General features: G+C 42.2%; 1 protein-coding gene across 2 annotated transcripts in view; it reads right to left on the bottom strand.

Annotated features, from left to right (window-relative positions):
- Positions 1-13617, bottom strand: part of reln (reelin) — a 99477-nt gene that overhangs the window by 12572 nt on the left and 73288 nt on the right. For both annotated transcript variants that reach the window (XM_061774850.1, XM_061774851.1), the window contains exons 25-54: positions 13304-13509; positions 13054-13225; positions 12393-12599; positions 12055-12290; positions 11133-11290; positions 10849-11056; positions 10678-10754; positions 10409-10567; positions 10114-10308; positions 9330-9603; positions 9101-9241; positions 8842-9019; positions 8665-8749; positions 8411-8593; positions 6928-7096; positions 6661-6766; positions 6326-6552; positions 5994-6217; positions 5743-5893; positions 5374-5632; positions 5025-5274; positions 4763-4931; positions 4213-4353; positions 3840-4017; positions 3536-3729; positions 3188-3438; positions 2929-3083; positions 1497-1711; positions 1112-1289; positions 77-252 (exon numbers count right to left, since the gene is read on the bottom strand). In XM_061774850.1, the coding sequence (XP_061630834.1) occupies positions 77-252; positions 1112-1289; positions 1497-1711; positions 2929-3083; positions 3188-3438; positions 3536-3729; positions 3840-4017; positions 4213-4353; positions 4763-4931; positions 5025-5274; positions 5374-5632; positions 5743-5893; positions 5994-6217; positions 6326-6552; positions 6661-6766; positions 6928-7096; positions 8411-8593; positions 8665-8749; positions 8842-9019; positions 9101-9241; positions 9330-9603; positions 10114-10308; positions 10409-10567; positions 10678-10754; positions 10849-11056; positions 11133-11290; positions 12055-12290; positions 12393-12599; positions 13054-13225; positions 13304-13509 (5522 nt within the window). The remainder of the gene's footprint in view (positions 1-76; positions 253-1111; positions 1290-1496; positions 1712-2928; positions 3084-3187; positions 3439-3535; positions 3730-3839; positions 4018-4212; positions 4354-4762; positions 4932-5024; positions 5275-5373; positions 5633-5742; positions 5894-5993; positions 6218-6325; positions 6553-6660; positions 6767-6927; positions 7097-8410; positions 8594-8664; positions 8750-8841; positions 9020-9100; positions 9242-9329; positions 9604-10113; positions 10309-10408; positions 10568-10677; positions 10755-10848; positions 11057-11132; positions 11291-12054; positions 12291-12392; positions 12600-13053; positions 13226-13303; positions 13510-13617) is intronic.

The following is a 13617-nucleotide window of genomic DNA, read 5'->3' as shown; positions in this document are numbered from 1 at the left end:
AATATAGGATATACAGTAAGTACCTCACTTAAGAAAAATAAGAAAACATGCTGCTCTTGCAGACTTCAATACTGACTTGGCTCCACGAAGGTCTAGGTCAGCGGTAACAGCTTGTCTGGCATCAGCCCCTCCGAAATACAGGGCTGTACCCTCTACCAGCACACCACAGTCTGTACAGGGTCGGCCCCCCTCGAGAACCTGCCACTGGGGCCCGGCTGCTCCTTCCCAGTCGAAACGTTCCTTCAAAGATGCCTAAAGGGGGGAACAGAAAGATTGCTTAAAAAAAACCAAATCATTCTCAACATCTTCACATTTTCTTTTCATTTTGTATAGTCCGCACACAAACTGTATTTTAAGTCACTTGAAAACATTCTTTTTGTTCAAAAATCACAGATCAGATTCAAGACTCACATGTCTTTTTTCAATTGTGTCCACTTATATTTACAGGCGCATCTCAATAAAATTAGTGGGGAAGTGAAAGTTATATATTACATTAAATACACAGGAAAATACCTTTCATAAGGCCAATTCTTGCCCAATTTGTATATTAACAATCATTTTGAAAGTTTCTTATTGAATATTCTAATTTCTGGATATGATGATTTTTGGGGGGGTTTCTGTAAACTGTAATCATACAAATTAGAAACGCCCCGCCCCCCAAAAAATGAAATAATAATATAAAATAATACTTTGTGGAGTGAATCTACATATATTGCATATGAGTTTCACTTTTTGAACTACTGAAATAAATGACCATTTTTTCACCATATTCTAATTTATTGACATGCACCTGTATAATTTCTTTAAGCGAGATATTAGGCGGTATCTACTGTATTGGTCGGCATGTATGACACCCCTTTTTCCCAACTTGATATTGGAGTTATTGTGCCATTTTGAGGGAAATCATTTTTTTCAAGCTTCTGACTGGCTAACATGGCCGTACACTTTGAGATTATAGTGCCACCCATTCTTGGCATGCACTTGAAAGTCAACATATTCACGTGAACAGAATTTCGGGTGGATAAGACACATCTAAAAAATATATAGTTTGAATATAATGTTTAGCAATAAGCTCAGAGAAACAGATTTTAAAAAAAAAGCTGAACTCTACCTTCAGAGCTGTACTAGCGTAGCAGTTTGGTCCAGTGAATCCTGGGTCACAGAGGCAGCGTTGATCCAAACAGTCTCCATGCCCGCCACAATGGCTCTCGCACGCCGGCCCGATGTAAAAGTTCTCCACACCCCACTGAACGTCTGAGTGCTGCTGGTAGAACCTGAAGCGCACTGAACTAAAGGAAAGCAGAAGGAGGCTGAATCCTTCGGGTCATGTAAGGAGTTTAGTTGAACAACATGCATCGGCCTTTTGTAAGATTTATATGACAAAAGTTTAAATAATTGATGTTGTAACAATAAATAGAGCTATCAATAATGTAGCTCGTGCACGACGGTCCATTAAATATTAAGATCACTACATGTTTAGCAATGGCATGACCTACGTGCCCGCCAGGCTGTCAGGCAGGGGATAGACAGCCCGCTTCCATCCTTCCGCAGGGAAGAAGACTGACGGCTGCGAGACGCGTCCTCCGCAACGGGGATCAGCAGGCAGACACTGAGGAACCAGGTACTTCCACGTCACACCATAGTCTGCAGAGTACTGAACGTGGACCTGTCGGTCCGCAGCACGATCTGGCACGACACAGCCCACTGCAATCTAAAGGATACACGTATGAAATATTTCGGATGCATCATTTATTGATACTGTGAAATGAAAATGTACAATAATTTGGTTCACTTGCATGATCTAACGATATCCATCCATCCATTTTCTATTGTGCTTGTCCTCATTCGGTTTGCGCGCGGGTGTGAGTGAATTTTGGTGAGAGTCACCGTAAACTCTGAACTGGTCGCCAGACATATACTGTATAGAGAAACGCCGGAGCCCGGATTCGTACCCCAAACCTCCAACCTCGGAAATGTGAGGCAGGCATGCTAAACCCTAGGCAAATCAAATCATACATACAATAAAATAATAATTTATTTTAAAAAATCCCATTTTGTTAACATTTTAAGTTGGTGCAGTATTGAAGATGGATGAATGGATGGATATTGAAATGGCCAAAGGTCTAACCCGATCTTTGATCTGGCCCACCAAGCATTTACATTATCAAGAGTCCTGTAATATTTGTTGCATTAATTTAGCACATTTTGCCCCTAACATTGGCTACTTAAAATTAATGTATTCATTAATGTGTCATTTATCTGTCATTTCATTAATGTGATTAAATAATTGGGTAATTGATGTATTGTAAAGAATTGAATAAACACATTGTAAGATTAACATTTTTATACATTTAACATTTGTGTATGTGTTTTAGTAAACCTTGGGGTAATTAAAATGTATTTATTGTCTATTTTTTAAATTATTTTTAATTCATGTATCTCAGTGAATAATTGGTTGGTTGATATACTGTAAAAAAGAAAAACAACACTAAAAATAGTAAATAAACCATTTGACACACATTTACATTTAAAAAAAATATATTCAAATCAAATCATTGGTGAATTGAAATATATTTACTATTTTTTAGTACTTGTATTCATTCGTCTCGTTAATTAGTTAATTTATTTATTGTAAATAGAAATTGTATTATCAACAATTTGGCATATACATTTAAATGTTTTTTTTAAAAATAAATAATGAGTTCAATGATGTAACTAAATATAATCTTACTATGAAAATGAGAATAAATTAATATTTATTATTAAAACAAATGATTGTAGATATTTTTAATATACATTTTAACATTTTATTAACCTCCAAAAGATCTGGCCATTCTGCCCTTTTTCAAAATCACATGTGGCCCTTGAGCACAAAAGTTTGCCCAGCGCTGGCATGGAACGTGTCTTTTTTGTTTGTTCATGAAGCACCTTGAACTGCATGACCCAACCCTTTTCAGGGATTATATCGTGCGTGACAGCGTAGACCTCTCTTCCATCAGCATTGCCACACGCCATCACTCCATCCGGGGAGCTGCAGAAACGCTGCACTGAGCAGTCCTCGGAGAACAACCAATGGTCGCTCACTGACAATAAAGCAAACCAACATACTCCATTTTTCTGATTTTTTTATTTATTTTTTTGTAAGAATGAAGCTTTGATTGAGATATTCAATCCAAATGTGCTGTACCTATGGGCGTTTCCTCTAGCTCGCTCAGGTCACTGCTTGGTGCTGAGGTTTCATCAGCTGGGGCTCTCTCGTGGTTGGGGAGAGCCACGCCGCCGAATGTGTCCGAAATCTGCGCGTGCGTGTCTGAACCCGCGATGAGGACGTTATCCAGAGCCCAGTCACTCTGGTCCGCTCCGTCGTGCTGAGGCTGCCACCAGCGCACACGCACACCTTGTTGACGGGCAGCAGGAGGCAGCAATACATTCACAAACCTAAACACATAATGGCAAATAAAGACCTTTAAAACAAAGTGCCACATAACTCCCCTCAGTTCCATTCAAAGAAATCCCTTGATTTGAAGGCACTCGCCCAGGCTTTGTGTACAGATCATAGAAGATCTCTGTCAGTAGATGCCAGTGGATTCCTCCATTCAAGCTGTACTCCAGGAGCACGCCCTGGTTACGGCTGCTAGGTGGGATCATGCAGCCGTACATGAAGTAGAACTGAATGAACTCTGCATTGGTTAGATTGAGGTCCACCGTCACCAACTGACGGCTGCAACTCTGCATAGTGGCACACGAGAAACAATATTGGTCATAAATGTACCCCAAAGGACATGTTTATAAATCAAAAGTTCATGAACAAAACAATAACAGAGGCAGGAAGTACTTACGCCGCTAAAATGCAGCGCAGCTCCAGAGGCCACAGCTCCACACACGGTACCGAGTTTGCCACCAGTGAGTGTGTGCCAGTGACTGAGTGAGGGAGCTCGACTGAAGCTGTCCTTCAGCTGGGAGGGGAGCGGAGCTACTGGCTCATCGCAGTACTCACCACCCCACTCTGGATCGCACCTGAAGAAGACACAACATGCCGTTCATCGGAATAATATGGTTATGGTTGTAAAACATCTTAAAGACCCTGCAAAAGGACCAAAAACATTTCCTTTCATTTTCACACACAACAGAGACGAATATTAGTCAGGGACACTTGAACCATGCAGTTTAAATCCAGACTTAAGAAACTTTGGTGTACTGCATGTTACTTACACGCAGGTGCTCTGTTGGCACCGTCCGTGTCCAGAACACATATCTGGACAGCCATCTCCAATATAGAGGTTATCCAGAGCCCAGGTCTGCTGCTTGTCAAATGGAGCCTGCTGGAACCAGCGGAACCTTGTGGCTGGAGACCTACAAAAATAAGTCATCCATTAAAAAAAAACAACAACAACAAAAAGTGAACAGCCATGCATGAAAATATAGGCGCAATTTCTTATCAGTGTTCACTTATATATGTACAATGACAATGAATTCAGTTAACCCTTGCCTAGTCGCACTTTTCTTATTCACAAATCCACCTATTCACGTTTGTTTACTGCTATTCGCATATTTCTGTAACACCCTAAGATTCCACAAGATGGTTCAAAAGCCCTGGCTATTAGGAAAATTGTAATTAGTGTCAAGGAAGTATTATTGAAGTAATATGAGAGACGGAGATCTTGGTATGTTGGCAAGGAGCTAAGTTAAGCCTTGGACTCAGTCCCTATCCACTGCTAATAGTGGGGGTTTAGACTAAAAATAAACAGTTAAGAGCGCTGACCTTGCGTATGATGGGATATGTAGGGTCACCCGGCCCCACTTGTTGTAGGTGTCAGAAATGAGCAGCCTCTGCAAGGTGTAGGAGGAACAATCGGGGCTCGTTGGTAAACAATCTCTAACAACAGGTTGCCACGTCAGACCTAAATCCAGTGAGTACTCCAGCTCCACAGCTATAAAGTGATTAGAGAAGAAGCAACATTTATACTGCTGAGTCGCACTTTTTCATCCGAAGACTATTCTTATCGTCACGTCTTGTTACTTACAGTAGCAGGAGTTGGTTACAGAGCAGGATGCAGAAAAGTCAAACTGAATGAAAGCATCTTGACCCAAACTGATATCAGTGGTGACAGCGTAGCGGGTATTGGACTTTTCTATGAAAGCAAAAGCGGGTCCTTCTGAGCCACAAACTGGCATTCTTGTTCCTCCTGGGTGGAGGAGCCAAGAGCGTCCATCGATCGATGAGAAATCATCTTCCAGAGGTCCCCAGCCACTGGCACTACCACCAACCACTACCTGGAGTTTGAAGAAAGTTCAAATGTAAAATTGCTCTTACCTAGTAGGTTAACTGAGGCAAAGTCATGGTTTCCCCCAAGGCCCCCTGCATCACAGTACCTGGTCAATCACCCATGGACTGTAAAACTGTCCGTTTTCGGAAGGCTGCCACCAGCGCAGGCGAGTGGAAGAAGTGTGAGCGCGCAGTGGGATCTCGAGGGCCACCAGGCGAGCCTGGTTACTGTTGTTGCTGAATAGAAATTCCTGCAGGAGACCCCATGTGAGACCTCCATTCAGAGAGTACTGCAGCAGAACTGGCTGGGAGCGAGGGTCCGGGGCTGCCTTACCGCAGCCAAGACGCAGGAAAAACTGAACAAACCTGGCACCATTGACAGTCATGATTACAGTACTTCCTATTTTAACACATCAATTTCCATGTAACAAATTGGTGATATTGTAAGAACATTTATTGTGTAAAACTAACGATACCTGGCATTAGACAAGTCCAATTCATTGGTGACCAACATGCGCAGGCCATCCTCACTGAAGAATAGATGGTTTCCACTGGACATGATGCCACATTTTCTCGATGGTTTACCACCACTCAGCTGTCTAAAAAGGTCAACATCCACTGCACCGCCTAAACACAAACAATAGTTTGTTAAATAATTACAACACAACTCCTTAGATACTGTGGCTATTCAGTGTAACAGGCATCTTGTTATCGTAGTGTGCTGTACCTTCAAAGTCCTCTTTGAGGAAGTCCGGGTTGGGAATGTCAGGCACAGAGCAGTCACTTCCCGAGTAGCCAGGGTCACACATACAATGGGTGCCCCCAACGCAGGCTCCATGACCACTGCACATGTCCTGACACTGAGGGCCAATATAGACATTGTCTAGAGCCCATGTTGGAGGAGCAGATCCAGTTGAAAAGAAGCCTTGATACCAACGGAACCTCACAGACCTGTCGGGACAAAGTCAATGACAAATAGACGATAAAGAGATACAGATATACAGAAAGAGAGTGTTAGAGAAAGAGACAAAGCGCTTCAGAGGATGCATTGGTGCTCACCCGCAGAGACGCAACTTGCCAAAGTGTATGACCTTTCTCCTCCAGCCCTGTGTGGTGCCTGTGAAATAGACACTGGCCGGGTGGAGCTCGGTGGAGCAAAGGGAAGATGGCTGTGGCCCTCCAGCACACAGTGGTACCAGCAGGTGCCACGTGGCACCGAAGTCCCGCGAGAACTCAAGACGCACCGGGTGGGCCGAGGAGCTTTCGGCCGTGCAGCCGACATTTATCTGTCGAGAAAACAAGACATCAGCGACGACTGCCCGTCGTGATTTATGTCTTCAATGAGTGTGCAGATTGTTGCTTTGGGAAAGAAGTCATCAAGACTGTTTGTTTACCTCAAACTGGATGATTGTGTTCTCATTCACGTCAATGTCCCTGGTGGTGATGGAGTGCTCCCCCAGCTCGCTGGAGACAAACACCATAGCTGACTCATCCTCCTCTCTGAAACACAGACACACAAACAAAAATATTAGTCAAGGTTAAAAACAGCCTTTTTGTAGATCATATAACCCTGGGGTTTCCTAATTACATTGAAAAACTGAATATGCAAAACGAGACTTCGTTTTTGGAAACATTCAAAGTTGAAAACTTTCTTTTCTTACAAGCCGGTCTTCTGGTAGGGGCAGTAGAGGCCGGTGTTGCCTCCTGGATAGAACAGCCAGTTGGACTCGTTTGGGCCTTCTTCAAAACTGTCTACAATCACTAGGGGGTTGTGTAAGGAACTACCATCGATGATGAGATCGTCTATCACCCACACCTCCTCCTTCTTACCTGATGGACACAAGAAGACATTTATTAGTAAACATTAAACAAATTAACCCTCTCTGCCTGAGAATCTACACAGACAAATTACCCTCATGCCTTCCTCAGGCATTTTTGAAAATGTTCTCTGTATTTTTTTAACGTTTGTATTTAACTGTTGTTTTGGACTGTATTATAGCGCATGGCATTACATTTAGAAGGATATGTTCTTTTAAGTGAATATTTTTTTAATTTTGTGTCTTTGAGTCTTGCATATTTTTTTATCTGGCTTTGTTATACTCTGCTCTCTGCAACCAGGTCGGTATTCTGAATGAGAGTAGTTTCTCATTTGCCTTATCTGAATAAATGAAGGTTAAAAAAAATAAATAAATAATAATAATAATGAAAAAAAAATAGATGCACAAAACACGGCTGTTAAATCATCATACATCAATATTGTTCTGTGTTTTTTTTTCTTCATAAATCACTTTCAATTTCATACTTGTGCAAGATTTTTGTTTTATAGGATTTTAACCCTTTGAATGGCAGTTGTATTTTTTGGATTACTGAGTTTTTATTACTAAAAACGAAAAAGGAAATTATATTTTTTTCCCCTGGATGTATCACAGATTAGCATTCGTATTCTTTAGTTTAGTTTTAGTCGTTCCAAATCCTCCTGGACACATTAAATGCCATTAAAAATCATCTTTCAATCTCTTTGCTGTTACAGTATGAAGCCATGCATTCTGTAATGTTAAGATTGCATTTTGAAGAAAAGTAGTGATATATGTTTGTTTTTTTGCCAGTTACAGCATGGCCCATTTCCTTACATTTATTGTGTGAAAAAGAATCATATAATTGTGTGATTTTGTAATAGACAAAAATAAATAGCGTAATCAACCTGGAATTTTGTGAACCCTAGTGAGGATAAGCTGTGCAGAAAATGGATGGCTGGAAAATGTTCGAATGTTTGATCATCTTCATCAGGCATGATGTTGATTAAGTGCTTCAAGCAAAAAACATAAACAAACAAACAAACAAAAACCAGAAAACATATTACTGTTTGTGTCAGTACACTTTTGATGTGTTTTCCAAAGGTTAATAAATTTAAGGCGGGCACCAAAGTTAAAACTTGACCCCACGAGATATGATGTAACATTTAAAAATGTGGAATGAATTTCCATGTGAACCTTTAATGGCTGCCACATCTGGATCACAGCTGGATGTAACTTGCTATGACTTCATAGCATTTGAAAATGTTCAAATTTGATGGGATTTGATGACCATGATGAAGATCAGTTCTGTTTTCCAAGGAGTTTTAGGAGTGCTAATGTGTCTTCTCACCACTGTTGTAAGGCTGCCAAAGTCTGAAACGCGTGGCATTGGTCTGAGCGCTGGCGGGTAGCGGCAGGTGGAGGAACAGAGTGTCTGTGGAAGCTGGGAAGTAAAACTCATCCAGCAATATCCAGCTGATTCCCCCATTCACCGAGTACTGCAGCAGCACTGAGTGGGAGCGCTCAGGTACACCTAGAAAATCACATTCAAATGCCCATTACTAATTAACATTAAACAAACAAGACGAAACAACCATAGTGTACCTTTTGTGACGAACTTAAAGGAGAATTGAATGTAGAGAGTGTTTGTACAATCCAGATCCCTTGACACAATCATACGCAGACCATCCTGCAAAGAGGAAGATTTTCTTTTAGGTGACAAAAGCCTTTCAACTGTAAAAACTGCAAAATTCAGAGAATCAAAACTTTTAAGACAGGCACCCCTTTAAAGATGAGGGCAGTTCCAGATTTAAGAGGCTCTCCACTCAGAGTTCCCCTCTCAGCTCCATAAACCTCAGGCCAGGTCTCCTGCTGCAGGTGCTCATTGAAGTCTTCCCTCAGTAGAGATGGGAGAGGGGCCGAGGGTACACAGTGAGCACCCTCATAACCTTTGTCACACCTTGGACAGGATGAGAACCGATGAACATGTATTTACAGACATGAAACAAACTATCTAATTCAACATTCATGTCCGACTTACACACAGCGTCCATTGTCACACAGACCATGACCAGAGCACATCCATGGGCACCCGGGGGCTAGTAACACATTATCCAGAGCCCAGCCCTCAGCCCCTGGAGTGAAATGGGTCTGGATCCAACGGAATCGAGTTCTTGGAGAACTGAGGTGCCAAGAGCAAAAATGATAACATTAACAAATATAGCTGTATGTGAATAGACTCATAAGTTGGGGTTGGGTATAGTGCCTACTTGGCAGCACTTGGCAGGTACACGGTGATCCTTCTCCAGTGTTTGTACTGGGTGGACGTATAGACGGAGCTCTGAGTATAAGCAGCACAACCGATAGCTGGGGGAACACACTCCGGGGTGATGAGGGACCAGCGACGTCCACAGTCTGTGGAGTACTCCAGCCGCACACCGTGGGAAAAGGAAGTGGATTTGCTGCATCCCATACTCAACTCAAACTGGAGGAAGGATGAGCCCGACACCTCGAAGTCCCAGCTCTCTGCATACCTTGGCTTCTCTGCAGCACATGGTAACATCAGTTTCTGCATTTTGGAAGTGTAATGTCCAAAGAATTTTCGCCAGACAGTGCACAAATATTTAGGAGCATCTTTATATTCAGGTTAAAAAGGAATATAAAACCAGAGCATTCACAAATAAACTATAATCAAATGCATTTATTTTCAAGCACAGTATGAGAATTTTCATCAAAGCTGGCCTTTGTGTTTCACGCTGTGCACTCCCAAAGATTAAGCCCATTTGAAAGCATTATTGACAGAAAGTAAATGCGCTCACAGCTTGGTGCTCCTAAAAATCAGGCAGTATGCTCAATCAAGTTTGCCCTCATGTATAATGCGCCATTCATGGCGCCACAGTAAATGGGTGATTCAGTTCCAGCCTGTCGTGAGTTATGCTGCGCTGAAGCAATTTCACTGTTATTCTCTCGCTGTGCTATATAAATAGAAAATGTAAATAGAATGTCGTCCACATGCTTGTGTGTTAGTTGGGTGTGTTTGTTTGTGTGACTCACTATCGATGGCTTCAGAGTTGAAGGTCAGTGCCATGTCCAGGGACAAACAGTCCACAGTCACCTCCCCGCCCTGAATGCGGAACCAGTTGTGCCTCAGAGGCGTGGTGCCGTCAAACTTGTCATGGAAACCAGTTCTGGAGCTGTCGTTCATACCAATTAGGACATCATCCAGACCCCACTGGGCTGAGTGTTTCCCTGAAAACATGACCCAAAAAAACAACAACACAATAACATCAAAGAAGAAAGAGAGTAGTTTTAATTTACATTACTGAATTACTGCACCCATTGCACCAACCTTGCTGGGGCTGCCACCACCGAAATACTGTGTAAGGGGATTTGGCATGTGGTGGCAATTCGATGGTCACCACTTGAGGCTCCAGGAAGGAGCTAAAGTCGAGCTCTCGCAGAAACTGCCACTGGACACCATTATTGGTGGAAAACTGTACAAGTACACCTGAAGACAAATATATATCAATAAAATTACATCACAGAAAAATAATCCTCATGACCTAGACGGGTCACTAATGAATATACAGCAGAGTACTGGAATTATACCAGTGTTACCTTCATTGCGTGAGCGGGGCCTGGTGCAAGTGGGTCCCAAACTTTTACTGCCTATTCGAATGTAGAATTGCAACAACCTGTCCATTCATGAGAAAAAGATTTTAAAACCTGGTTTTGAACATAATGACTTGACTCAAAAAAGCTGAAGTAACAAGAGTGGAATGCACCCACCGAGTGTTGGTGGTGTCGAGGGGCATTGTGCGAGCCTCCCTCCTTCCAGGGCTACTGAAGTAAAGTGCCTTGCCCCCACTGATTATGCCACAACCACCTCCTACTTGGCCTCCACTTAGGCTTTGCCAAAGTGGACTTAGCTTGCCCTCAAAGCCCTCAGTCAGCTCAGTTGGACTAGCTACAGATGGGACACAGCTGTCCTGTTCCACTATGGGAAAAACAAATGAGGTTTACAGCCTAAAGATACAAACATACTTCTTCACAATCTCTATCAGTCATGTTACCTGTGTATCCCATGTCACAGAAGCAGACTCCAGAAATGCAATCTCCATGCCCGCCACAATGATTCGGACAAGGCTCAGAGATGTATACTCCATCCAGTGCAAAAGCTGGGGCATCTCTGTAAATGCTGCTCTCCTGGAACCAGCGGAACCGGGTTTTACTGGGGAAATGAATGCAATAGTAAATTGGAAATATACAGATTGTTAACAGCGCTATTAATAAATTCTAGCAAAAAGATATGAAATGGAAAATCACATTGGGATCTGAGGACATTTGACCCAAACGTTCTTACATGTCTTAATAAAATGAAGATTATCATTCAGAGCAAATTAGGGGTCTAAATCGACCATTTACTGATTCATTACTTGATTAAGAATATAATGTATGTTAAAAGTTACTTATAGTCTATACATCAGGGGTAGCCGAACATTTGGGTTCCAGGGCCACATTGGATTTTTTTCTTCAAACAGATGAGCCAGATAATTGGTAGATGGTGTAAAAAAAATAAAAGTTAAAATGTGTATGTGTGTATGTATTATGTAGAATATTTGACACTAATAATACATTATTATCCATTATAATTTTGTAATTTGTATTTTTTAATAATTAATGTAATTATAATTAACTAAGTTATTGAATAAAACAAATATGAATGTTTTTCATAAAATGGCTTTTATTGCTACTACTTTTACTTACTGTTATTTACAACAAAACATTAATAAACAAATTATTTTATTAGATAAATGAATTTTTAAAATTAATACATTTTAATAAACCAACTTCAGGAAAAATATTATTATACAAATATATGGGGTAAAAATGTGCAAAAAATATTATATGACTCTTGATCATGTAACTGCTACTTGCACCATACTTTGCCCATCCCTGCTAGAGATCCTACCACATGGCTGTTGCCATAGCTACCTGGCCGCAACATTGCGTGGAATGACCACAGTGACCCTGGTCCACTCTTCATAGTCCCCAGTGTTGTACACAGTGGGTTCCCGAAGCTCCCGGCCACTGCCTTCACAGTTTCCTGCTCCTGGGGATCCTGGGTAACAGCCCTCCTTCACCAGGGCCCAAGTGCGACCAGAATCATGGGAGTACTGCAGCAGGACTGGGGCAGACGCACTGAACTCCGACTCACAACCAATGTTTAACTAGTAGAAAAAATAACAAGAACATTTCAAGTGAATATATATTTAACATTATTGTACACGTACAATGTGGTGTGGAACTGTGGCTATGTTTGTACAGTGAACCTTAAACTGGAGGGTGTAGCCAGGGCGCAGGGCAAGGTCCCTGGTGACCGCCACCCTGTCCCCATCCGAGCGCCCAAACACCATGGAAGATGCGGTCGGTGCACAGAAGCTGTTGTTGCTGTCCCTCTCCATTCCTTCGTTACCCAGCATCAGCCACACACTCATCTGGTTCAGCGGGTAGTCGAAAGCCGGCTTCTCATAGAAGTTCTAACAGATGGGATTTAGCCATTACTGTAAACATGTAAAAATGTCTACAGTGCACCCAGAAAGGAGTGACAGACAATTGTTCACATTTTGTTATTTTACAGTCTTATTCCAAAATGGAAAAAAAAGTAATTTTCTTCCCCTTAAAATTCTTCACGCAACATCCCATCGTGACAATAGAAACCAAGAAATCACACGTACTTAAGTGTTCACAGCCTTTGCACAATACTTTGTTGGCAGCAATTACAGCCTCAAGTCTTTTTGAAAAAGATGCCACAAGCTTGGCACACCTATCTTTGGCCATTTTGCCCATTCCTCTTTGCTGCACCTCTTAAGGTCCATCAGGTTGGATAGAGAGCATAGGTGCACAGCCATGTTCCGATATCTCTTGAGATGTTTAAATCCGTATCAAGGACAGTCACAGAAGCCAGTCCTTTTTATACAAATTGAGTCATACCTGTGGAAGAGTAGGGCTGGCCATGGGGATGATGTGCTTCTCCCTCTCAGATAAAATGATGACATCATCTATTGCCCACTGGTCATAGCCTTCTCCAGAGTGAAGGGGCTGCCACCAGCGAAATCTAGTGCAGGGTGTCTTTGAGGCCAAAGGAAGCTCGTAGTGGACAAAACTGATAAAGAACCGTTTGAAATGATTTGCAGTATTCGAAAGAAGCAAATGTGTTCAACATTAGCACTGTTTATCTCACCGAGGCTTGGTGAAGTCGGTGAAGTACATCTCGGCAATGAGGCCCCAGCTGATGCCTCCGTCATTACTGTACTGCAGCAATACTCCCTCCTCCCTGCTATCAGCCTGGTTACAATCTGCCCAGTCTCCGCCCACACGCAGGTAGAACTGGACAAACTCGGCCCATTCGGTGTCCAGGTCCCAACTCACCAGCTGCCGCAGGCCAGCCTGATGTCACACACAAAGTCAACATGGAGGAGTCTTTAGAACCACAGAACAGTGGGGGTTTTAGTTATTGTTGTTGTAGGTCTAAAGCAGAATTTTTTCACAATTTCC

Source organism: Phyllopteryx taeniolatus, chromosome 5 (assembly GCF_024500385.1).
Source record: "Phyllopteryx taeniolatus isolate TA_2022b chromosome 5, UOR_Ptae_1.2, whole genome shotgun sequence".
In the NCBI taxonomy this organism is placed as follows: Eukaryota; Metazoa; Chordata; class Actinopteri; order Syngnathiformes; family Syngnathidae; genus Phyllopteryx; species Phyllopteryx taeniolatus.
This window is presented reverse-complemented; position numbering and strand designations above follow the sequence as displayed.